General features: G+C 38.0%; 1 protein-coding gene across 1 annotated transcript in view; it reads right to left on the minus strand.

Annotated features, from left to right (window-relative positions):
* The window catches only part of INO80 (INO80 complex subunit), a 58,729-nt gene that overhangs the window by 23,736 nt on the left and 7,018 nt on the right, over positions 1-27,975 (minus strand). Inside the window, 19 exon segments of the mRNA XM_009702474.1 lie at positions 4,547-4,687; positions 9,551-9,586; positions 9,588-9,729; positions 10,870-10,963; positions 12,461-12,528; positions 13,321-13,454; positions 13,883-14,050; positions 15,049-15,134; positions 16,135-16,252; positions 16,769-16,853; positions 17,931-18,073; positions 18,689-18,748; positions 21,381-21,476; positions 22,683-22,763; positions 23,348-23,557; positions 23,884-23,951; positions 24,148-24,343; positions 25,627-25,830; positions 27,417-27,470. Coding sequence (XP_009700776.1) covers positions 4,547-4,687; positions 9,551-9,586; positions 9,588-9,729; positions 10,870-10,963; positions 12,461-12,528; positions 13,321-13,454; positions 13,883-14,050; positions 15,049-15,134; positions 16,135-16,252; positions 16,769-16,853; positions 17,931-18,073; positions 18,689-18,748; positions 21,381-21,476; positions 22,683-22,763; positions 23,348-23,557; positions 23,884-23,951; positions 24,148-24,343; positions 25,627-25,830; positions 27,417-27,470 — 2,184 coding nt within the window.

Genomic DNA, 27,975 nt, shown 5'->3' on the forward strand with positions numbered 1-27,975 from the left:
AACAGTGCAAGTGAGCACAGGGTGATCTTTTTCTTCCGGCTGTTCTACGAATCCCTTGTCCCATTACCTGCTCCAGTACATACAACCCAGCTGGACAGACCAGTGTTGCAAACACAGCAACTCTGATTTCATGCCCCGTGAGCTATTCTGAAACAGCTCCATCACTTCTACCTCCCCCTGCTCTGCCCCTTCCATCCAAATCCGTACGGGGAGTGGAAGGTCCACGTTAGCCAAACAGCTGTATGCCGATGGCTGTAAGGTCCTCGAGTAAAAAGTCTGTTCCAGCAGACAAGGTTGTCCTTTGTACAATCTACAGCTTGCTCTTATCTCTCCCTTACCAGGGTAAGGGACAACTTCAAGATACTGCAGCAATAACAACCAAAAGGGGAACCGAGCCATGGTACATACCAGGACAGCCTACTCTGCTGGGTTTTTCTTCAGATACCTCATCAAGAATTAAATCGTATGATCCAAAGCACTTACAATTACAACGCTTTCATGCAAATATAAATACGCAACAATTCACTATCTAGCAAAAGAATCTTTCCAATAAAATGCAGATCATCAACTTCTTTCTGCCTTTTCTGAATATAAGTCTGTTTTGGGCCAACATTCTGGGCTGTTTACAGAAGCTATTTATAACCAGGTTTACAAAAGAAAGCTAGTAAAAACTTGCACATACTATCTAGAGACTTAATAACGTGTTGTAAACTCACATAAAAATGAAACTAAAAATTAAAAGTAGACAATTAACCTCACAGTATGGACTAAGAGAAAAGTTATAAATTTGCAATGCTTTGTAGGTTTCTTTACCACTATAGTAAGCAAATACATCACTTTAGAAGTCATTGTTGCTTTTATTTCGGAAGTACAATTAAAAAAAAAATCATCCATGTAAATTCATGTAAGTTGAAAACATTGTCATGAATCCTAATGGTGTGCAAAATGACATTACCTATGGGACTATGAAAAGCAATGTAACAAATGAAAATGAACGCAGAGGAAATCAAACTTATGAAAGCTTTCACATTTTAGAAAAAGGAAGCAAAGCTCCACAGAAACAGTATGGGAGTCTGTAGGTTTTGATGGTGAACAGTAAGCAGGGGAGTTTCTGCAGAACTGAGTAGGGGTGTGAATTATGTGATAATGTCCCATTATCACACTAAATAACTGAAATTATATATTTAATGAAATAATTCATTAAATAACTGAAACATTAAACACAGTAAAAGAACTATCTTTGTATTGCAGATGAAAAGCTTTTATGCCTTTGAAGGGGGTTCAATTTTTTGTTCCAGCTTACTCTAGTATGACATAATTAACTGCTACATACTGAGAATTATATGTACATAACATTGTATCATGCAAATGAAAATATTTTAATGGCTTAACTAAATGATTAGCAGTAAAATAGCTTAAATGCCACCAGTTTTAAATATTGCACTTTAGAATTACAAGGTGAAGGGAGCAACCTGTACCTCAGGACAGACTGCCTGATATCTTAAGATGCTGGCTGCACCTCTCTGAACATTCACCAGCTAACTCAAAGTAAAAGGTATTAAGCAAGATCTTCTGGGTGGAAGTCTGCGGTCCAGTCCTGTTTTACAGGAGCTCTTCTCATGGGGATAAATTCATCTCACAAACAGAGACTTCTCTTTGCAAGGGCCAAACAATTGTCTAAACAGATTCATGAGCACAATTATAGTACATATTGAAATAAAAAAGCATACGAAATCTTAGCAATAATGGCAAAGCCATTGTCTTCCAAGATGCCAAGAACTATTTTAAAACCAGACCAGCTTACAGGTCTATACGTACAGCCACGTGAAACACTGCAGAGTGAAAGGCACTGTGTTAGGACTTTGTACACATTTCCACTATTTAAAAGATACCGATAGAGTTGCTGCTATCTTGTACTGCCACCTGCAGTCAAAGCACAGGGCTGGCTGACTTTTGTGGGAGAGGGCAAAACCTCTCCATTCAAAAATGCAAGCAAGTCTTCTTGCCTGAACACTGATGTACACCGCAAATGATGGTACAGACTTAGGTTGTTTAAGGAATGCTATTAACCATCACATTTCAATTCATATTTCTACACTGGATAGACTGGAAGAAATGCTCTTCCATGCACAGACAACTTGTCTCATTTATTTCAAGGACACCTCTAGGACAGGCAGCCACTACACACAAAACAGCAGACTAATTTCTGGCACAGAAACATGGCTCATTTACTGAAATCAATATGGAAATTCGTACACCAGGATTTTTAAAAGAAAACCAAAGCCATACCAAAAAATTGTACAAGCTACATTTCAGTAATACTTCACCTAAAGGAAGAGCTAGTAGGAGACAATCTTGAGATGAACTCTGTGTGGCTCAGTGAAATTTCTACATTAACAAGAAGCAATCTTCCCATGTAGCCTGTGTAACACTGACTGACATCTGAGGACCTAAGACTATCTCGACTGTCAGCTCCAGACCTTTTTAAATGCAGACGCACACTTCTAGGGTAGAGCTCTGCATTTTTTACATGGCCCTACAACAAAAACCAACACATTTCTGAAACAGATTAAAAAAACCCTCTTCCATTCAAGCTTGCTCATGCTCTTCCTCTCTCCTTTTTGTCATGGTGCAGTTTAAAGTTTTTCTTCCACGTTTGTTTTTGTGGTTTTATTCATAACAAAAGATAGGGTAGTCCTTAGTACATAGAGTAGTCCTTAGTACTAAATGCTCCTATGTCAACACATTACTGTCAAAGTGATTGAAGGTAACAGTCATGGTTCAGAAATATATCAAAAAAATGTAGTGATAGCGATATACGAATGCATTGCCACCTTAAATTCAATAACTTGGTTTAGTTAGGGTAATAGCAAAGTGCTTCCTGCATTTATCTCCATGCAAAGTTAACCTTTCAGATGTGAGATGCCCCAAACCATTTCTCACCACAATACCTCTGACACACTGGGATCTATAGAAACTAAACAAATCAAGATTACTCGAAATAGAATTAATCAGTTTCTTAATGAGAACACAAGATCCATCCTCCAAGCTACTTTTTTTGTGATTGAGACCTATCTGTACTCAGGAAGATTGCCTGCATAGAGAGAAAACTACAACACTGACCCCCCCTCACCACCCCATAGCTGCTACATAAACATACGCTCCTATTCCTATCATTCGCTCCATTAACTTCCCAAAATTCATCACAGGTCAAACAACAACAGAAGGCTATCGTTTCTGAGAACATATGTGCTCTTTCTGCTGTTTCAGGTCTTCTACACTCCTGCCAAAAGTTTCTAACAAGCGTAAAATGAAGTCTTTGTATTCCTAGAAACAAAAAGCCGTGCCTCCACTTAATCATTTTTATACACCAGCCAAGCCAAAACAAGTAACTTTTATTCACTAGAATAAATGTCAGATACGATCTCTCCTCGCCTTTCCCTTCCCCTTTATATGTAGCCTTCTAAGCTGCTCTCTTCCCTCTGATGTAGGGGAAGTATTCGACATATTCTTCATCCGTAATGCAAATTTAGGTACAAAGAGTGACAGATCAAAAAAATCTGAAGGAGAAGTGGTTTTCACAATTTACCCTCAGAATAACCGCTTGTTCTTGAACCAAGTAATATGTTGGGGGGGGGAAGCGATATGTGACTTTGAGAAATTCAGTTAGATTCCTGGCCCCTGGAGCTGCAAGCACAGATGAATTCAGCTCGAGCAGCAGCATGTAGGTCATAAACACAGAGTCCTACTTGCCATCCACCCTTCTCCAGATGTGAATGTATAATTGCACATGTGGCCCCATTTGATCAAGCCTACAGCAATAACATCAACAGTGACTAAAGAATATAACAACTCGATGGTCTGGTAATAAAACCACATTTTGTCCAGCTTTGTCAAGATCCAACAACACCCAATACAATAGCCTTAGACTTACGAAGGTCTCGTGTCCGCCCAGAAAATTTCAGCTGAAGTAATTTCAAATTCACTTAATAGATGACGAACAATCCCAAGCAGTACCACTTAATATCCAAAAGATTTAGAAAATGCCAACTTGAGTAATCCTTATATATTGCAATTCAGTGTTTCCTTTTTGGAGCACACGATGACACAATGAGAGAAAACAAACATCTTTTTCAAAAAAAGCATTGCTCCTTAGCCCCCTTTTGTCATCAGAGTTGACCACGCAATCACCCCATTCTGTTCATATCACAACTACATCTCCTCCTTAGATTACTGGGGAATAATCTACTTAACAATCTCTTCTACAATTTTACTGCTTTTGGTATTAGGAGAGAAACTGAAATCTACGTATCTCAGAATAACTCCTCTTGGGTGCATCTTACAACTTTCCTTTTCCCTTCAGTACCCATTACAGTCACTTCCCCTATGAAAAAACCCACTATTGAATACAGTAGCAAAAGGATATCCTCATAACAGTTTTACCCAACCAAAAGAAGTAATAGATCATCTTGTTCCTAAGACATAATTCTAACAAGATTTAAAACACAATAGCAAATACATAATTTACAACTTAACTTGGACTTACCCGTGGACTGGCTATGCACAGGAAGGACGGCAGCTCAGTCACCTGGCAGCACCGTACACATGAGGTAGCTGATCTCCTTCGATGTATGACATGATCTGAATAGCCAGTAACTGCTTTACAGTGGCTGCTGAACACAAGGTTCTGAAAATAAAATTACAATTAAGAAGTTACTATGTCTATAAAGAAATACTCCTCTTAAATGTTGTAACCACCCATGAGAAAGACAAAAGACATTCACCAAATACTTCTCTTTGAAAAAGGAAACTCTACGCATCTTCTGCAGTAACAATCATAAAATCATAGAATCATTTAGGTTGGATAGGACCTTTAAGATCATCGAGTTCAACCATAAACCTAGCATGGTCAAGTCCACCACTAAACCACGTCCCTAAGCACTACATTTACACACCTTTTAAATACCTCCATGGATGGTGACTCTACAACTTCCCCGGGCAGCCTCCTCCAGTGCTTGACAGCCATTCTGGTGAAGAAATTCTTCCTAATATCCAGTCTAAACCTCTCCTGGTGCAACCTGAGGCCACTTCCTCTCGTCCCATCACTGGTTACTTGGGAGAAGAGACCAAACCCCACCTCGCTACAACCTCCTTTCAGGTAGCTGTCAAGAGCGATAAGGCCTCCCCTCACAGAGTATTATTCTGCATACTACAGGAAACAAGCAACTATTTTAGAAACATTAAGAGATATGCCTCTCACTGCCATAGGATCACAGGATGTGCCCTCCTGGCAATTCTAGCAGATCACTTAAGTAAAATGTAAACAGTATCTAAAGTTTTGGCATTGTTCTGCCCCAGTTCCTAATGCACCAAAATTAATTGTATGGTACTTCTAGTTTACAGAGCCTCCCAATTTTCTAAATCTCAGTGTCAGAAGTTCTAAACATTAGGGTACGTGATAGAAGCAGACTCCTTGTGTATCATGTCAGATACTGGATATATGCATTCCTACATATGTCAAAAAAATGCTGGAAAACATCCACAGCAATAGACTATTATGGATCACGCATCCTGGGCCCTTTCTATTTCCAAATGTAGATTCACTGGGCAAGATGCAGATGGCTAGCACATATAATTCAGAACCTGCTGACAAGGGAGAAAAATAGTCTGACTGTACATACGTGCTAGCATCACCTACAAAATATAATCAGTCAATCCTAGCATGTACGTGGGTCTTTCAGCTGCTACCAGTGTGACTCGTGGTCTGGAGCTGGCAAAAATAAAGTTCATACTCTCTGACTGAACATCTGCTCCTCTGTACAAAAGGTGAGAGCAGAAAGAGCTGACAATAGCCTTTCACTGACACTCAGCAGGGCTAAAAAGCGCAGGTCAAAGCTTGGGGCACACTGGATAATGTGAAGTGATCCCAAAAACAGGCTCTTAACTCAGCTAGCAATTCTTTATCAGTAACGCTGGCTTAAGCAACAACTGCTTCACATGTTCACTCCTGTCCCCACAGAGCCCCTTCTTGTTGGCCTAGCTGTCTGTACTCATTAAGATGCTGATCAAGATGAAAACAAACCCTTGCCCCCACCGCTTCAAGTTAGTTTTGTGATCTGTTTCACCACCTGGTAAAACAGGTCGTGTGCTGAAACAGCAGAGTGGGAAACGCAAGGCTGTGAGTACATGGCTGTGGACGACAGATATGGATGCTGGCTTACTCATCTGGAGACAAGAAAAAGTGGCAACAAAGCACCAGCACCACTGCTGAAAAGGGGGAATCCCTTCCCATGACATATTTATGCCACTTTTTATGCTAGTTTTATCACCTGTCCCGCCCCTCCAGAAGCCTACTTAGCTACATATCTAATCAAAGAACAAATTCAACAGCCCTAAAAATAGAAAGTTTTCTGCAGTTGGCTCATACAGGGATGTGACAGTGCAAACCCACATCGACGGAGGCAGGATTCAGCAGCTGGGCGTAAAGAAAGGAGAGCAAGAGTCAGAGAGGAAGAGTGCCTTCCCTCTCAGCAACAGCAGGCTACTAGATGGACTCAAAACAACTGCTCTGGCTCAAAGCCCCCCTCTTCCCTGCCCCGGCCCACCACTGGGGTTACAGCTGATTTTATGAAGAGGAATCAGCATTGCATGCAGTCACATGAACTTTGCCGTATGTCTTATGACAGCAAGCATTGGCATACTCATTGTGGCCCTGGTCATTAGAAGCGTTTGGTAACTTTATTTCCTGGGAAATGGGAGTCCAAGCAATGGATAGAGAGGAAGCTAACAAACTGTAATTCCAAACCTATGCAAGTTTGTTATGTAATTCTCTTTTGGAAAACAGTATCAAAGAGCCATCAAAGATGGTTTTAGCACAATTAGAAGTACCCAGGAAGAAACACAAAAGAAAACTTCCAAGAAGGTATCAAAAATAAAAGAAAAATACTATTTTTGTATACACTCAGTATTAGAAGTAGGTCTTGTACATGGGCATTAATCTGGTTTTCAGCACCATGCTTCCTGTGTATAAATTATGAGCAGGTCACATAAGAAACATCCCTCTCCAACTTCCCTGACACATGCAGCTGTTAAGTATTCATGAACAGAACAGACACCAGATATAACAGGGACACGGAAAACCAGCCTCCCATCAGTCACATACGTGGAAAAGGCCGGGTAAGGTTACAGAACTGAAAGCAGCCACAGCTCTGAAATGGATCATACACCTTAGCACAACAAAGCCAAGAACCAAAGAAGAGGGTTAAAAAATAAGAAGGTACACATCTACTACAACCATGCAATCCAAAGTAAGTGTTGAAAGAGGCTTTCCTATATTGCAAACAGAGCTGCACATAAATACAGGTGATTGCTATCAGCATCTTAAGCTCATTAACACTAATTTTTTTATAGAAAGAAAATCAGGAAAGGAGAGAAGGGTTTATCTCAATAGATCAGATTTTATATTAATTTAAATCAATGTATACAAATTAATATAAATCTTGTGGAGGTACTGAGTAAGGGGAATGAAGAGACTTCACACTGCAAGGGATTTCTGTGTTCACATGACGAAACTCATACTATCTTTAAACAGATGTTACCTCAATTTCAGAAAGATCCATTAAAAATAAATGTGTTTTTTTGTCTACTGACTTATTTTCATAGCTTGTCTCATATCGGAAATGCTGATCTGAGCAGTTAAGAAAAGCCTTTCCAGATTTATACCATTTCCTTTTTCCTCTATTTCTCCCTCTCCTCACTCCCTACAATTTACTATCTTATGAAGCCCTAGAGGAAGCCTCAGGGAATTTAACACTGAAAGTTTCTCAAATTTGGGCTAAGATAAAAAAAGTGAGTTCATTTTCACTTACAATGATGCGCACTGGTAACAAGCAGGCATGTAAAGGGCAGTTTGTTTTTCAACTCTCCCTTTGATTTTGTGCCTTTTTTTAAGATGTTCTATATGTAAGCTGTGCAAACAAAATTCTGCAAACATAGCTTATTTTAAAGTGACTTCAGGCGGTAATTTGTCTTAATATGCAGGTTAGAAAACAGTTCCAAAGAATCTGTCATAACTGTAGGGCTAAACCTTTATATTTACTGGGGTTATCACAAATGCCCTGTACTGCACACACTGATGAACTTTGCTCCTCAGCTGGCTGTTTTCTATATAAAAGGTACTAGCTACACCAGTCACTAGTTACGCACAGTCACAGCACTGGGAACCTCTGAGACACAAAGTAACGACTTCCTCAAAGAACAGAAATTATTTGGAGAAACCAAATTATATATTTAAGTCTTGCCAGGTTGTGGTACAGGTGGGTCTGTGGCCTCTCCAAATGCTTCACATTTCATTGTTAATATTAAAACCTACATATGCATATTCCACATCTCATATTTAATATCTATAATATTAACTCACCTTCTGTTCTTTAAGAAAATCTAACAACTTTCATTTTAATATTTATATACACTAACCCAAAGGCTATGTAAAGATCTAGATTGTCCTTCTACATATATAAAAATGAATGGTACCTCCCGTAAGCGCATACAACTTCTGATACCATCTTCTACTCCTTTACTGCTAGGCTGCAACATTTATGACACCACGTAAATTTTCCTTAACCATACCAATGAGAGGACAGAGCTACAGTATACTTTCAGAGATAAGCATTACACAGTCACTATACAAACATCTGAATAGAATCTCAAAAAAAAACCCCAACTGAAAGCAAAGCCATATAGCACAGACATTTTATCAAGCTAGACATGGAAACACAGAATATTTAAACATCAGCACATCCAGAGTTAACTGGCACACACACTCAGTTAGCTTGCTCTTTGTTTGATAACTAACTAGGAGGACTCATTTTGTTGGCTTTGCTGTTAACACTGCAAAACATGACACCAAGTCCAAGGTTGGTTTCCGACTGCTTATGCGTCTTCAATTTCAACTTCCTCTACATGCTATTCAATTGAATTCTGGCTATCTCCTTTCCCCTCATGAACAGAAGCAATATTCCCTAGAGAAATCTGGCACGATCTCACTGTTTCAGAAAATATTTTTTTACTGCATATCTGCTAACTGCCCTAGATGCTTTCCTGACTCTGTGTTAGCACTTTTGTGAACTTACTTCCCAGTGAAATGAATCAATGGAGCTATAACCTAACTCAGGAAATCAACAGCAATTTAGTCATAGAAACACAAAACCTCCTCACACATCCCAGGCAAAAGATTAGAGAAAAAGACCTTGCATTGCACAGCAAGATGAACACATTTGGAGTCTACTAGACAGCAGCAGAAGCAAACCATTGACAATGTTTGTCCACCAACTCTGAAACACTGCTATGCTGAAGTCACTGCTTTCCCCAGTTGCTGCAACAACGCATTGGTTTTGAGAAGAGTTAGTTTCAGTCAGAAAACAAGCATAATAAACTCATCCTGTTTCCAAGTTCATTTTCCTCTGTTTTATAAGGATAGAAAGGTTTTTGTCATTTCTCGCTCATGAGGATTTGCTACTGTCACAGACACACATACAGAAATTTTGCTTACCTGCAGCAAAGTGCAGCTGTGCAAGTTAGGGAAAAAAAAGCGGGAGATTTACATCAAGCAAGAAATCCCTGTTCCTCAGAAAACTTGACCCCTGCTGTTTCTCCCCTTCGGTCTCCATCCAGGAGCGCATGTGATGGAGCCTGTATGATGCTTTCAGAGACAGGAAAAGAGCTAACCATCTGAAACAAAACACAGTAGATACATTTATCCACTGCTTTGTGAAAGAAAGGCTTGAGTATATTTACAACATAACACTGTTTGACACAAATGTTTTTTCAGAATTTCAGGCATACAAGGTCCTGACTTAAAGGAAATAAATTTTGCTAGACATCTTCCAATTACATTACTTTTAATTGTTCTCTAAGGTGGCTTAATTGAATCTAAGTGATTAAATTAGAACACACTTTGAAGCACTCTGTTTAAAAGTGTCGAGCCCAATTTAGCCACTACTACTTAAAATTGCACTCTCAAGTCTCTGTAAATTGCTTCATATATAAATTATTTGTAACAACCTTCATAATGGATGCAGAATTTATCATAAAGATCATTCAGATAGATCAAGAGAAATTTGTATTACGTTACTGAAACACAGACAAGAAACAGTAGTCCAAAATAACCACGATAAAAGAATATTACACTTACAAAGCCCTAAGCAAAACACCTTTATTTATTAACAAAGACTTGCTTTTAACCTCAAATTTCTTAGAGTCACTAACTTCAGTCAGAGCACTGTCTGTTGTAGAGTACACTGTAACTTAAACAGATCACCTCTCTTTCCAAGATAACACAGTTCACAATGCTAAAAATCCATTATCCTAAGCCTATGCTTTGGAATTCCACTCTATATTGAAAACAAAACATGTGGAAAGCACACAATATGGCTTGGAGCTCAAGAACAACTACCACAGCACAAGCTTATTCCATGTGTGTTAAAACACACTCCCAAGTGCAATTGGTAAGCACTGCAATAAACTGGCCTTCAAAAGTCTGGATTTTGCACTTGATAATGCCAACTATCTACAGTGTGATCCTAAGCAAACTCTTCTGTTGCCCTTTGACCGTCTTGTGTTATTTACAATGCCAAATCTTTGTAACAGAGACTTTCTTTTGACAGACGCATAAAAGTTGCCTTGCATAATGCTGCCCTATACCTGGAGGAACACTCTAGAAGTTGCTATAATATTATATAATGATAGACAAATGATATTAGGAGGCATAGCAAATGCAGGTTTACAGAGAGATGCCTCTAACATCACCTGTACTTCTCCTATAATTACTAAGAGAGAGGGAGAAAAAAAAAAAGTTAAAGTTGTCCTCACCTGGCTAAATGTCCCTGATTCATGAGGTTTGCCATTTCTGCTGGAGAGACATCAATAAACCGGAGGAAAGAAAAACAGCTTTCTTCATTGATGCCTACGTCACAGAAATACTGAAGTTAGGCCAACACATTTCACAGACACCCACAGCTCAAAATAATAAACTTACTTCATCAATTCAAGAGACACATTCTCTGACACATGACAAATCTAGGTGAATAAACAGGAGATCCTAATTTAATGTAGATCTTTTAGAAATACTGAAAATTTATCTGAATTGCTGTTGCTTGACTCCAAGTTCCAGTTAATTTTCCAGTCTGGGCAAGAGAAGTGCATTTACCAAGAAAGACAAATACATTCTAGGCCAGAAAACCATGCAGTCAGGAAGGACATTGATTTCACTTACTAAGAATCAACAGGCAGCATGCACATTTGCAAATCCCAACATGTATCTGCCAGACAGCTGACCAGAACACGCATACCTCAGGATGTCTGTCAAACATGCACCCTCTCACCCAGCCAGTCAGTCAAACAGGTTGGAAGAAGATGTAGGAATTGGAAGGGGAATGTGAGTATAGGGATAAGGATACAACAGATATGGTGAGGACAATGGATACACTGCAGTGAAGGGTGAGGAGCAGAAGAGATATGTTTCACCGTTAATGAAGAAAGCCTTTCAGGCCCACACATGTGCACTGCATATCCCTAACCTCATTCATATCTTTCTATTTCTTATCTTCTACACAAATATTCTATTTCCAAAATTATGTTCCTTTTCTAGTATGCCAAAAAGAGTCCCCAAGAAAAAGCCAAATTATTACGAATACTAAAACAAACAGAAACCAGAATAATCAGCAAGTCATATGGAAGTTAGGGAGTTAAAGACAAGTGCAGACTCCTGTAGCTGCATCTGGGTCTTCTTACTCGAAAAGGGTTTTGCATAGCTGAACAGGTCCATGCTAACAGATTTCAGCATAGTACTGCAGCCAGTATTTCTCTTGTTTTTTTCCTCCCGAAGTTTCTCCCACCCCAGCAGCTGACCAATCTAATTAGCTCTTTTTAGCAAAAAAATTCAATCATCTATAATAATAAATTGTATTTGTCAATATAAGCAGTTTATGTGGGTTTTTTGCTTCATTGATTAGAACCTAGGTCACTTGCATCTCATCTACTTTTTACTTCAAAGAGATGTTGGCTGCTTTAACATCCAATACAGAACGTACTGACAGGAATTCAAGATTTCTCTGAATTGAACCTGTGAAAAATTCACATTAGACTAAAAAGGCAGCATTAATACCTTGAAACAAGTTAAAACAAGACAGGAGAAATGGAACAAGAGACTGCAGTAGGATTAAGCAGTAACTAAACAATAAGTAGTCCACAGATTGTTCTTCCAGCTGCTTCCATCCTGTCCTCATTGAGTAAATGAAATATATGTACAAGTACAAATGCGAACAAAATTCTAATAAGTTCTAATCAGATTATCTCAGGGCACTAGTTGATCTCGTCTCTCAGTCCGTCCCCCTGAGTAAGACATATTACAACACCACATGCAACTGTGCAACCCAACTGCTTCCCAGGACTGTAAACCTACCCTTCCTATGGAAGAGAGACTGCTGGATGTGGTCTGGTGCAAACGGCGAAAGTAAAACCCGTAACCACCTGAAAATGAAAGCAACAAAATCAAACAAAATCATTAAGAAGGTGTTAACACATACAATGTTCAATCACACAATCAGCAGAAAATGGAGAGTAACCATTCAGTAAGTATTTCAGCACTCTGGATATCTGGAATTGCACAGCAGTAGGAGAAAAGCATCATCAGTCCACATGCACTACTGTTAATTTGACACTGAGACACACCATTTTTCTGGAATTGCATTTCACACTTTACAACAGTTAGTCTCATCTTCAAACATGGCTTTCTCATCTCTGCCCTGCGCAGTTATGTTTCTCATAACTGAATGCAAGCAAAATTAATCAAGAATTGCCACAGTCGGAGAAAACAGCAAACTGCACTCAGGCAGCCTCTCTGTAAGCATTAAAAGCTGCCACAGCACTAGTAGATGCTCACAATATACCATGTCACAACAGACAGATTCTGATAGCTTCCTTAAACATGAAAACTCACTGCAGGGAAACCAGGGTTTCTTCTTTTTTTTTTTTTTTTTAAGATTTCTTTTAAAGCTTAATTCTATTACACATCATCAGCAACAACTCTAAATTCCCTTTCCTGACTTTCTTATTCAATCAAAGGGATATTTGATGATCAGGATTCCACCAAGAAAGAGCATCAGCTATCAGATGCTTAACAGCTGAATGAAGGAAAGAAAACTAGGAATGCATCGCTTGGCCAATGTCATTTAAGTACATCAGGTAAGGGATATAAGCTAAAAGAAGTCTAAGCAACAATACTAAATATGCTAAGCTGGAGCGGACGAGGAGTAGGCTTGCCTATCTCGTGAGTGGTTAAAGACCCTGATCTGTCCGTGACGGTAGATGAACTTTGAAATCTGGTATGGCTTTAAGGAGATGTGAAATGGAGACCAAGTTTCTTGCCGCTCAAACAGCTCTGGATGATTGCACACCTGTAAGAAAGAGAGCATGTCAATCACTGCGAGTAATTAATTTAGTCTGATGCAGCATCAACTACGACTATCAATCACTACAACTTTAGTATTGCACCACTATTTTAGTATATGTACTCAAATTTGAACACTGCATCATATCTTTTCCCATTCATCTAACAGTTATTGCCTGCTCTTCCCAAGTGAATGTTCTCCTTCAACAACCAATTTGGAACCAAACCAGTTAGCAGATGCATGCACCATTTGGCTAAAGCTCTTCTACCCCAACATCATGCTTCAGTGCATCAGAAACACAACTGAACTGCATGCAAATTTGCTTGCCTATGCCAGAATTTTTTTTTTATATGGTGTTTTCTAGAAGCCATACTTTAGTTCTGCGTTAATGAATGATTACATTTTTTAAAAATTATTATTTAAAACAGCCTTACCTTCCTGAACTGCATGACTAGATTCATGAGACTACTAGTGGTGGTCTGTGCTTGCTGAGTAGTGCCCATTGAGGACTGCAGGAGGTCATCAATAGAGATTTTGTTTTTCAGAGCTTGGTACAACAGCTTCTGTCGACTTGTCTGCTGGCAGTACATAAGAATTTCAATCTGCAAAACGGTAATGAAGATTTAGCCTTTTCTATCTCTGAAATGGAGGATGACCACATCAGTACACACAAAGCAGAGAGAAACATATCTTAAGGGAAATGTAACTTTCTCAAAAAATAACTATTTAGGCAGTTGCATTCATATCTCTATCTCAGGACCCAGCCTGGGAAGGACTTAACTGATCGGTGTGTTTTGGAAGGCTTAGGTAATATGATGTAGGAGACAGACTCTTAAAAGTATGTGAGTACAATTAAGTAAACAGACTCTTGAGAAGTTCTGAAAACATCACATCTGCAGCTGATCAGCTTAAAATTTTACCTCAATTCTACTGTCCTATTGTTAAAATGCTACCCATTTACAGCCAACTTAAACAGGTGTCAGAAGGCTATAATAACAACAGATGTATCACACAACAACAGTGTCTGTGGGAAGTTCTGGTTCTGAAATTTAAAGCACATTAGAACAAAGTAGACGTCTCTTAGCCAGTGGTCCCAAAACCTGGGGACATGTTGACCACAACACTAACCAGTATTGCTAACATCCACATCAAAGTAAGGGACTAACAAGAGAGAAGAGTATGATGTTGCTATTATGCATTACTTGCTCTGTACAAGCAAGCAACAAGAATCCTAAATCCATGCCAAATCATTCACAAAGGCAATCGGAGATGTTTATCACTCAATCATTGCTGTATCTATCTCCTTCACTTCAATTAGTGATATTTCTGTCAACTTAATCAGGCTTAAAGATTTTTTTATTTGTAACTGTTAACAAAATGTTTGCCCTAGAAGAAAAGTTTATTAATTAGGCATTTTTCAGTTACATTCACATTTAATGAGACTGCTGGGACGTGGTGCCAGAAACTGAAGGTCCACAAAAGGTCTTCAAGCAAATTTCAGGTACGCAGATTGACAAATGAGTTTGCAAAAACCAGATTAGAGAGCAGAGCTATGACAATAAAGCTGAAATACTCATTCCAGGTAAATACTTTTTCTCACCTTATCTGACAGTTCATTTTCCACATCCTTCTTGATTCTTCTCAACATGAAAGGCTTCAGAATCATGTGCAAGCGGGACAGCTGGTCTGAAATACAGGGAATGGGGAAGAAGGAACAATTACTTCACTAAAGAAGAAAACTACATGGTGTTCTGCTACAAATTACATCCCTTACTGCTCAGCCATTTCCCCTCCATGAGTTCTTACAGCACAGAGTCGGTATTTCTCTGTTGATTTTTCCTTTTTTTACAATTAGAGCTATGCTACACTGTTTAACTTGGGAATCTAAAGTTCTGCTTCAAGGAATGAACTTCTAAAGCATTTGAACAACATGGTCTTAAATTTATCACTTGCTATTAGTGAAGAAGAAAGTTTCAGATGAGATATTGTTAATTCATGAAAAGAGATCATTATAGTTTTAAGTCCTGTCCCCCAAAATTACAGCATCACAAGAACAGGGAATACTGCATTGACAGAAAACTGCAGTCTCTAAGATAACTTGTAAAAACAAAGTTCCAGGTACTTGAGAACTCTTAAAGCCTTTACTTTTGTGACAAGTTCCAACTGGGCTGCATTCTACTCCAATTACAAATCAGCTATTTTATCTAGCTAGATTTTTCTACATAACTATCCCCTAAAATTTGCTGTGAAGATTTTTTTAAAAAGAATTTTTATGCTTTTCTTCTAGAGCTCAAAAGGCGTTTAGCACTTTGTGCCATAATTTTTATGTCTAGAGCTTATAACACACTCAGGAGATCTCGAAGATGATGTGCTCTGTAGAAACTTACAAATATTCAAAATGTTTTTTCTCCTGTGTTTGGGAAGGAGGAGGACTGGAAACAAGTAGCAAATCAACACTTTCACTACATGTTTTTCTATCTATTACACATGCCACATTACAGTTAGAAACACAAACTTTGGCATAAACTATGGACAATAATCCATAACATTCCAATCCCATTATCCACCCTCTGCTTTAGATGACATTTCTCATACAAAAAATGAGAGATAAAGTTTATCCATTAGTAGCTGGAAAAGGCATCAGATTTTTAATATAAAAACTACTGCTGTTACACACTGCACTCACTCTCATCAATGGCAGATTTGTTCTCTGCATGGCTCTCTATGTCCTTAGAAAACCACTCATTGAACTCTTCATGGGAATCAAACAGTGTTGGCATGATAAAATGCAGCAGAGCCCACAGCTAAAAAGAGATGAGAAAACAGCAGATCAGCAAAAGTCACCCTACTGTGGGCAAGGTAACTGGGGATCCCAAATCCTTGCAGCTCTCTATGAGCAAAATCACTTTACTAGATCGTGAGACATGGCAAAATTAAACAAAAACCCAGCTGCATCCTCTTCCTGTCCCCCCCACCCCCAACAAATGCCAGATATATCAACTTAACAAAACACCATTAGAAAGCAGTGAGAAACAGCACAATGATTTAAGCCAACAAAAGGTAAAGCCATAAGAATTAAATTTCATCCTGTAATCTAGGTATTACCAACCATCAGGTATCTTCACTTTTATATTTAATTGAATGTGTGCCACATATCCAAATTTCCCCTCCCAGAGCAGATCCCATGTTTGTTCGCCAGCAGTTTGATACAAGCATGATCCCACAACTACACAAATACAAAAGGTTTCTCAACTGTTCACATATATTTAGCATATATTCTTGTTATAAAGAAAAGTCCACTCTTGTGAGCTCCCGAATACCTCAGCCATTGTGTTCTGGATTGGTGTCCCAGTCAACAACAATCTGTTTCGACACTGGAACTGTAGTAGGATCTTCCAACGAACACTGATGAATAAAATTAAGCAAAATTAGTAAAATCGGTTTTTGTAGAAGGATATGAAACCTAAGTCAGTTTAAGACCAATTGCTTCCAGTGACCTCCTCGAATGATTTTTGGAGGTCACTGGGTAAAACTGTCACAGCTGCTCCCCAGTCTTTCAAAAGACAATTACAGGAAGAAGCAGCCTTTTACAAATTACAAACAAACATGCATAATTTATTTTATTTTTCCAAGTATTTTTTTACTCATTTGTAATACAAATGCTTGGATACTAACAAAATCTCATGATCAGAATAACTAACTTTGCAAAAGAAACAGTTACTATGAACCAGAATGCCATGTATTTTTCAGACTTTGCAACAGTAAGTGTTTGGGCTACTGTGGCAGGAGTGCACAGTACTCGTACAATCGTCTTAGAGGGGCAGTTTCCAAAGAACGGTGAAGAGACAGACTTTGGTCAGAATCAGTCTGCATCTAAAGTAGTCTTCTACCTACTGTGTACACTGGCAACTTGGACAAAGGTTATGGGAAAGCAATTACAGAAGTAAAGACGGACAAATCCATTACTTGAAAACAAACAGAAAACTTTCTGGCACAGTCTTATGACAAAGATTGGACTTTATTGCAGCCAACAGTATTCACAGGGTTCTGACCTTCATTCCTGTCTGGAAGTGCCACTGAAGAAGGAATCAAAATAATGCATTTAATGGAGCCAATATAAGCAATGCACACTAAAGACTACAGACTGTTCTCTAGGCAGAATTCTGTGAGTAGTCAGGAAAGAAGGTGAACAGCATTTCACGCTGTTTTCTTTAACTGTCCTGTACTCCATACAAGTTCCTGCTCCACAATTACTTTTAAATTGCATTCTACATATTTGGAGAAGGAAAATCTAAATGCAAAAAACTAGTCAATCAATCCAGTGTCAGAGAGTTATACAGATACTTAACTAGGTTAGACACTTAAAGTGTCTTATGTGTGTCAAGTTACACTTCTATCAATTTACGTAATCCTGATGTTTTCTCAATATTCCGTCAAGAGGTTGATAGAGAGGGAAGATTTTGTTTCCAGTTAATTTATTACCTGGAGCTACTCTTGAGCGCTTGCGCTTCATCCAGCACCATATATTGCCACTTCACTCGCTGGAAATACTTCACATCCTGTACTACTAGCTGGTAACTGGTAATCACCACATGAAAAGGAGCATCCTGAGTATACAATGTCTTCTATAACCACAAAATAAGAAACAAATGTCCACATAATGTAAATGCATTGTGAAGAGTTCACTTGTGTATACTGTAATTTCAGACTTCTGTTTCATAATCTTTTCTTATTATTACTGCATTTTTCCCCAGCTGACTTTTTTAATTAATTACAACATGGTTATTCAACTGGTGGATCTGGACTTCAGCCCATTAGTCCCTGAACAATTTCAGATGCTTCTTAATGTGCCAGACAAGACCCAGGAACTGAACCCTACAAAATACTGTTGTTAAATCAGGAACAATTTGACAGGCCTGCAGGGATGCCAGACTTGAGCATCCTGAGTTAAGTTACTCAAACAGAATAAACAGTCCTTGACACTAAACTTCCTGCTTTATTTACAGACCTCTAGTTTCTTTAACTGAACTCCACACTGCCCTGAGCTGTCCTGTACTGTATTGCTCCCCAGCACAAGAGAAGCCTTCTACCTCATTATCTTAATGAAAATGCTACTACATGGATGAAAAACCAGAACCTTGTATCCACACATCGTTTAGTTTGGTGGTATGTAGCAAGTTTCTGGTTTACTCTGTACAAATAACAAAGATGGTCAAAGAACACGGGCACGCCAGTATTACCTGACTCCAGAACTTCCTGATCACCTTTCTATCATGGGGATTTCCCCAATAAGGTAGCACCTGGAACAGTACAAAAGGAGAAAGACATTATTTTTAAACACAGACTTAACTGCTCTAGAATTTTATACTATGTATTCTACAAAATGAGAAAGACAGATCTCTTTCTCCAAAACAATGGGAAGAGAAATTATCTTTCTTAACACAGAGAAAAATCAGAAAGCACTTAAAAATACTTAGAAACAGAGCATTCCAGGTAAAGGTATCTATCAACTTATGCCTAGTACAAAGACTAGAACAAGCAATGCTGAGAATCTCAAAATGCCCAGTAGCATGTTCCACCTTCTATACAGGTTTTTCTAAAAATTAAAAATGATACTTTGCCTATGGCAGAAAGAGGTCTGCCCTCAACTGCTACAGTTAACCCTACTGGACTAGTGGGCTCATTCTCCTGTTTGACATTCATACTGTCCCACTGGTTTTGTATTTCAGAACTGTCCCCAGAAATCCAAGACAACGTTAAAACACCTGGTCTGGACATATTTAATACAAGAATTTTTAAAAGCAAGCACTACTGCCAGAGAAATTTGTTAATCCATTTATAGCTCAGAACTTCATGGGTCCTATTACTCAGAACAGACCTTTGCAGTGCAGTGAAACCAGAGTTACTGGTTAATTATATTGCATTGCCATCTTCTGTCTGATGAAAGGACTACACCCAACTAAGACTAACTGGGAAATACTGGTTTCTGAAATTCTGAAAGGTCTTAAGCATCTCCATCCTCCAATCAACAAGCTCCAAATTTCAAAGTGCCTTTAGTTGAGTATTCTTCCAACTGTTCCAAAATAAAGATGCTAGTAAAAAAACAGACTAATCAAAAAAGTGATTTGCCTTTTAGTTTACATATTCTGCCATGGACCCGAAGAAAATAATTCACTGTGATTTACTACAAGCATAATTGACGACACACTTCTGTATGATTAGAAGCAGGAACAAAAATGGTTGAAAAAGATCAAAGCTGTAAACATGTGACAATCATAAGTTTAGAAAGCTTCTTTTTAAAACACATTCTGTTCCATGGATGAAGTAAAAATTATTATGCAATAAAACCAAAGAACAGTCATATAATGACAGAAACAGATTATTTTTTTTAAGTCAAAAAAGGGAAAGTTATCTTTTCACAAGCATCCTGACTGTATTTTTGAAATGTTTTCTGTATTTCATTCATAAGAAGGAGAAAGCATAAACAGTTGCTCAACTATTCTATATAATGAACTGATTAAAAGAAAATGACAGAAAGTAAGCAAGTAGAATGGCCAACTGCTCTAATGTTTTCTACTCTGGGTTTTTAATCAGGACCCCTATTATTTTGGGCTATGCAAATACATAAACAGATTATTTTTAGTTTTTTTTAAAGTAAACCCTCACTAACTTAAGCATTTCTATTTCTTCATCAGTTTCTTTGAAGTCTCAGTAATCCCACTTTATCCCAAAAATACAAGTCACTCAAATCAGCCAGTATTGAACTATATTCTAGCACAACTTCTCATACAGATAACTCAAACTATACACCACCATAACTAATGTACAATCTCACCAGGGATCTGCAGAGCAAGCTATTTGGTAAAAGCTAAGGCCTTTAATATTGCCCCACCCCAGATCAAAAAAATCAAATATTACTTATAATAATATTTCCAAGTCTTTTCCTCCACCTTATTAAGTAGCCAAGACATTCAAACAATTAGCCTAGAGGTTACTAGTATACTGGTTACTTATAACTAGGTGTCTTTTACTGTTCACTGTAAAAAAAGAAAATCAGATGTTTAAAAAAAACAAACAACAACGATCAAGACCTCTTCACATCAAAAGTTACTAGGCTAACAACTCAAATATTTAAACTATAATCTATTCTTCTTTGCAGATGTAACTGCAAGCTTCTGATACTTTTGTCTATCTTTAATTCTAAAATTTCAGCACTGTTTCAGCAGTACATGTTCTTTTCAAATCTTCCTTTGCAACGCTCCAATGTTTTCCACTTGGGAATAGGTAAGCACCTTCTTTTTCAGTAACTGAGTGTTCCTTGTTTTCTACCTTACTATGTTTTCATATTCACAATGTACCTGAAGAACCCCACTTATTTTCATCTAATCTTTTTGTTCTTATTTGTTTGTGCCTCACTTCTCTCCTTTTTCTTGATTACTGGTTGTATGTCTATCGTTGTTCTTTTTTTCTGCAATAACAACGGCATTCACTCTCCCTCTAATCTGTTTAGAGTTCGGTTTTGTTCACATACAATCTTTATCTTACACAAATTGATATGAATGACTGAAAACACTGCTGTAACCCTAAAGACAGTAGAAGACTGAAATACTACTCTTGTATCTGCTGCCAGGCCCACTCATTAGAACTGAACATCCACTCCCTGCCCCGCTTCAAATCCTCACTGAGAAGGTGTCTTTAAGCTGATGCAAAATGAAAATCATGTGATACAAGTAAGAACATTTTTAAGCCCTAGAAAAAAGTCCATCCAGAAAAACCAGGATGATGGGGGGAAAAAAAAAAAAAAAAATCAGAATCAGGCCCATTACAGAGTTTCAAATTCCAAGGTAATTAGGCACTCAGATGTGGTAAAGGATTCAGGAGAACAAAAGTTTGCTTTTGAGAAAACAGAACTTTCTTGCACATGCTTATTACCTTAAACTTAGGTACGAATCTCGCAAACTCCTGGTGCCAGTTGTTAAGAGTAGAGGCAGGTGAGATTATTAAAAAAGGTCCCCAGATGTTCTCTCTCTGGAATACACACATTAAAAATAATTAAAAAAAAATACACCCACAAATTAATTGAGAAGAAGGGATACAGAGACAGTTTGACACAGCTTTATAACTACTAAATGACAGTGGCTACATAAGACAGGGAACTATAGGTAACACAGCAAAACTTCCTCCTAGCACATCAGGGTGATACAGAATCAAATAGAGCAGATCTGATGTTTAATCAAGACTTATTTCATAACTGCAAAGTTGTTCCCAGAACAATCTCCTTTGTTTCTGAAAATTGCCACTTTCACATTACGAACCACCCCTGTCGTTTTGGGGAGGAACGGAACTTCAGGTGGCGCTGGAAAGCTTTGCTCCATCACATCCCATTAGAATGCCCTATGGTGAAGAGCAAAGCTGATCCATTAGCGTATTAGTACTTACAAGCTTGCCTGCATAAGGGAGAGCCAGAAAAGGTAAAAGCCCTATGTAGGCTTCCAAAAATCTCAAGCTGCAACGCAACATGGAGCCAAGCCTGTATGTTACCCCTTCCATACAGATGAGCTCAAGAGCCTTCAGCTCTGCAGACCCTTCCAGTATTGTGGCTTTTAGTGCCACCAAAGTGGTATCAAAAGGAACATAAACAAATGCACATAATTGTCATTTGGTCACTATTGCAGCTAATTCTACTCTCGGTATCACTTTGTTGGTATCTCCTATGTAAGGCAAGTGACTGGACACCAATCAAGACTACTTTTTTTTTTTTTTTTAAAATAAGGATACCTATTTCTGCATGAAGAAGTAAGCTTCTGTTGCTTTTTCTGTTTTGTCTGCCTTGGCACGAAGAACCACTATGCTTCCTAAAAAAACCCCACCAAAATACCGAAATCTATGCTGATTGCCATGAAGCTTAGAATTTGGGTTTCATTTCTACAAGTCTCTCTCATTTGTAAAACTCCATGAAGCATGAAGCGTACAAGCTGCTCTCTCATCAGGTTTCACATTCAGTGCAAGTGAAAAGATACTACTCTGAATAAATGAAAATTCTATTTTTATTTATATACATATATATACACACACAACACACCCCTCCACACCTATTTCAAAGGCTGAACTTTAAAACAAAAGGTAAAATGCCTTTTAAGACATTTAAGCTTTATAATCTAGAATTGCCAACAAGTGAAAAGTATGCATCTTCTATCAAGCATACTGACCAGGAACAAACTATAATCCACCTACCTCAGCCAGATGTGCAAGGAGAGCAATACTTTGTACTGTTTTCCCCAGACCCATTTCATCTGCTAGGATTCCATTGATGCCCTGCAAAAGATCCATAAATGAACACCTTCACCTTACTGCTTTTTTAATCCACAGAGGTCTAGCAGAATGGTTGCCACTGAATTTAGGGGGAGCAGCCCCACTGTAACAATTCCAAAACGCCTTATTGTCTCTTACATCTTCTACTAAGAGATAATTTATCTCAACTGCACTTTCATTAATTTCTCAATCTGATTTTCTCCCTCAGCCTGTCTGCACTTCGTGATCACATTGCAAACTAGGAACACACAAGGACAAGGCTGTCTGCAGTTTACCAGCTGACCCAAGCCTGAAACAGTATGCAGATCCGAGCAACAAAAGTCTCCTCAGTGTATAATCTAAGTGATAAACAGTTGTACAAACAGCCACATAAAGAATCTTGGACTTAATACCCCAAAGTTGTTATTTCCTAAATAATCAAGAATACCGATATGTGGCTTATGTAATATTTTCCTTTCTTCTAAAGACATTACAGATTGACTATACGTGGTCTATTTTTAAAACCAGTACAATTTTTTGACCAAGTTTATGCTAATGACTTAAATAATCCTACAAGTTTTAAAAATTTGCAAGATATGCTAAGATACCTGCTCATATAGGTTGGCCAGCCAATTCATGCCTTTCAGCTGGTAACCTTTCAGTTTTCCATTGAAAATGGTAGGTTGTGGAATATCTTCTCCTGCTCGGATAGATGGGTTTGCTAAACTGTAGCTCTCTCCAAAGCCAGTACCGGACTTATTAGCAGCCCGTAAAGCAGCTGCCCGACTCTCTTTTGCATCTTCATCAAATGATCTGGTCTACGCAGGAAGAGGAAAATATGCATAAGATGATGAATGTATTAACTTATCAAGAAACTGTATAGTAAAAGACTTTACATTCCACATTAAAACATAGGATGTTTGCCAGAAACTAAGAGAAAACAAGTCTGTTCCTATAGCCCAAATCTTTATGTACTGGTTTTCTACCTGTTTAGCACAGAAAGCAGCAATGGAATTAAATTCAAATCTGGCATCCAGGATTAAACAAACCTACTTGACTTGGCTGCTACGAAAGATCCTGGTTCTGTGGCCTCTACCAATTACTCTGATTTCTCTTCTGCTTCATGGATCCAAAAAATACATACCCGGGCCTGATGAATCTGGTAAGCATCCTCAGCATTCTTCAGAGCTTGGGCCTTGTAATAGTTACTATCTGAAAACAAGACCTCCATGTTAGAACTCTGCAGCAGTAACCACCCAAATTAACACACAGATAAATTCCAGTAATTATAGTAGTGCTTCTTACACAGAAGGATTTTGTGCTTGAAATTGTAATTTTGCATGATAACATGCAGAGTACATTAAATTTCACAAGAGTGCACAGGAAGGACTGTAGATTAATCACTTACCATAGTCTTCTTGGGTGATGTTGACGACTACTCCTCCACCAATATCAATCTGCCTTTGCGTAGAGCTGTCTTCCAGTTTGCGTAGGATTTCCTCCTGTATTCCATCATGTCCTATATCTCGTTTACGACTCATGAAATGAGCATATAATTCAGTTTGTGTGATCAGGAAGTTAAGTTTTCGCTGCTGTCTCTTAGCCTAAGAGAAAATCATTTACAAAAAACAGATCAAGGGGAAAAAAACAGGACAAAAATTTAATGTTTAAAATATCATTAAAGAAAAAAAAATTAATCTAATTAATATATCAACAACTAATCTATCTAGACTATGTTATGCACATCACTGTGATTTCAAAACACTAGAATACTAGTTGCACATCAGGACACTGACCACACTATAGACATCTATATTAAAATATAAAACTGTTGTAAATTAAGTTCTTTTAAATTCAGTAATCATGGCAAAGAACACCATAATCTAATAAAAGAAAGATTAAAAATTTTGTTTAGACTGAAAAATTAAAAGACTGAAAAAAATAAACAGGATTTTAGTGGTCTACAGTAAAAGAACTCAATAGTTAAAAAAAAAAATGCTTTCATGATAACCTAACTCCAACATTCTGTTAATTTACTAGTAAAGAAAATTATGGTAGAATATGTGAAACACATCACTAGGTAATACAGTTGAGATAGTATCACTGTTCGGCATTCAGCAAGACATTGCAGAAACTCTGCTCCTTCTTAGGTTCTGGTTAAAAAAATGCTATAGTTAGATGCTGTCTATTAATCTAAGCTGAAACCTTCACAAAATGCTTATGAATTTGCAAGAATGAGAGGAACACAACAAATAAAAGCACAATTTAAGCATAAAACTAAACATAAGGTATTCTAAAGAGTCAACCTTAGCTCATCACCGCATGTGTAAGGTAACAACTACAAATCCATTAGAGAGCTTTGGCAAGGAAGCTTTCTCTCAAATTCAACCCCTATTACCCTGTAAGGGAGTCCATGAAGCTGTCACTTGGCCAACAAAAAAGCAATCACAGGAAATTTCTGTGCCCCATGTATAAACTACAGTATCAGTTTACAGCAGGAGAAAAAGGAGGGGAAAAAAAAAGAAAATTCAATGTGAATGAAAGGTGGTTTACGTTCTGGACCCAGAATGATTTATAATCCACCACAAAAGGTTGGCCCTCACCAACAGTGGGTTATGCATGTCTGTGAGGCACGCTGCTTCTCTAATCCCTTCCTCCATTTCACTCACTTATAAAGAATTTACGCAGTTCAAAGGCTTTTTAAATCACCTCTAGCTAACATTAGAAGAATTACGTAAAGAATTTTAAGACAGCAGAGGAAACAAGTGGAATAGAACTGAAACAGAACAAATAATTGAATTTCATGGCCTGGATTTAGAAACTCAAATTATCCAGTCACTTCTGGTGCTTCCCAACAGATTATCAGCAATCTGGGGTTCTGCTGTACCTCTCTCATCTCCTCATCCAGTTTGCGTTGCTCCAGAGCCTCTTTCTCAGCTCGTTTGCGATGTTCTTTTTCCACCTTTTCGTACTTTTTCCAATACAGAAGCATCTCCTTGGTAAGGCGACGTGCCCGTGGTAGAGTCTCCTTACAGTTCTTCTGGGCCTGGAGAGCAGCTCGACGTACCTCCCTCATGCACTGATGGGCAAGCTAGAGAGAAGTAACATTCCAGAAACAGTGGTAAAATGGGCAGGTTTTAAAGAAAGACAGCAATAAACAACTTCAAATTTAATTATAACCAAGTCTGATCCTTCAGAAGAGAAAAAACTGTGATACTTTACTCAGTAGTAATGCTTCTGAAATAGCATGAGAGAACTTGAACTTCCAAAAACCTCCTGAGATGGTGGCGATAACAAAACCTGAAAACAGTTTCAGCATGGCATGGTATTTACAGGATTGATCTGCTGGGTGGGTCCCTGAAAGGGACTCAGGAGATCAGAGTTCAAGGCCTGCCTGCAACTCTGACTCATCTATTCTAGACACTTCTCTCTGGTTCTTTCTCACTGTTTTAATAAGGCTGCTTCAATAGCAGTATTGGTGGAACACAATCCCATTCATATTAATACACTGAAAAATGGGGAAGTATCCTATGATTTTCCTATCATCTCATGAAGAAGCATAATACAATGTAATTTTTTGTTCTAGTATAAATAAATTAATGTCATTGTCCTAATGGTCAAAATCGCTGGGTCTGATGTTGGCGATAGGTTTTTCTCCCTGCACTAAAATTTGCACATCAACAATTCTAACACACAGATTTCAAATGATCAAACAAAATGAAAACAAATCAAAAAAAGTGGAATTTTAAAACCTCTAAGTCTGCTGCAACACTCACTTGCTAAAATGCAATCTGTGATACCTACAAATACAATAATCACAGGCTATTTGCCCAGACTTCACAAACAAATCCAGTCTCTGCTAGCTAAGGAGCACCATAGGAGAAAACTTGCCCCCAGCAAAATTTCTTAAATATATACATGCAGGTCCTGTTTTCTGCATCCATTATACAGAAAATGCTCCCTCTCTTGATAGTGTCTATACAGAACGGAAAGTTTCCTACAACATCTTGCCTCCAATAATTGTCAGCCATATATTTGATTACCTTTTCATTAGCCATAAAAATGACTCAGATACTTGACTGTAACACTTGAAAAATGCTCAGAAAGCCATTACCAAGTGTTCCCAAAGTAAAGCCTTCTAGGTAGAAACAATGACACTTCTCAGAGAAGACTCTGATGAGGAGATGAATTAGTTTTGCAATCACTTAAGCAGAAAATGGTTCTATTTTTAATTTCAGCTCCTACATATATTTATGTAAATTAATACATTTCATTCTATGAGAGCCTTTTTGATTTAAACAAGAACGCTTAAACCAGCAAATTCTAGTTAGTGAACAGATAGGCAGTTCAAAAGCCAAAGTGTACCAAAGTCATTAATTTATTGTATCAAAGATCAGCAAATTAAAAAATGTACAAACTAAATCTTATAAAAGCCAAAAAGATCTCATGAAAGAAACTCATGTTGTACATTTCATCTGTCGCTTATGAAACATGCGAAAATGACATCTAGAAAATGAAAAGTTTTATACTAAATGATGAATTACTTCCATACAGTGCCTTCTCCTATACTGCCCTGCTAGTATGGTCATATTGTAAGAAACAGAAGAAACATAAAGAGGTTACAGTTTGCCTATTACATCCAGTACAAGTAACAGTATAAAGTTAAGCATCACTTACCTTTTTGCTGTTGGTTAGGAAAAGGTTGCGGGCTGAGGCTTTTTGTTTGTATGCCTATAAAAGAATACCATCTTAGAATTAGTTAAAGGGTAAGAGCTTCACAGTACTTTAAAAGATCGCTATTCAGTCTTCAGCAGATACACGTGCCAACTTCAGCCATGCACACTACTGTACAATTGGGTACAGGCACTGTAAGTATTTTTAATTTTGACTGAAACAGCTTTTCATCCTTAATTACTGAAGGCATACATAAATGTATGCCAACTCCTGAAGGAAGCATGTAAAACACCTCCTTTTTCAGGATCATTTCTTTCATTACTACTATTGCAAAGCAGGGTTCTCCTATTCCACTGTTTACACTGAAGCAAACAAAAAAAATTTCCACTGTTTCCCAAAGACAGTAAGAATTAATGTAGATCCTACATTCTTCATGTGATCAATATCAGCCTTTTGAAGAAGTAAGGTTTATCACACTGCACGTATCCTTTGCCTGGCTTGTAAGTTCACAGAGGACGATAGAGCCGTCACTCATATTCAGCTTCCTACAATTCAAAGTCTG

This window comes from Cariama cristata, unplaced genomic scaffold, assembly GCF_000690535.1.
Source record: "Cariama cristata isolate BGI_N322 unplaced genomic scaffold, ASM69053v1 scaffold14126, whole genome shotgun sequence".
Taxonomy (NCBI): domain Eukaryota; kingdom Metazoa; phylum Chordata; class Aves; order Cariamiformes; family Cariamidae; genus Cariama; species Cariama cristata.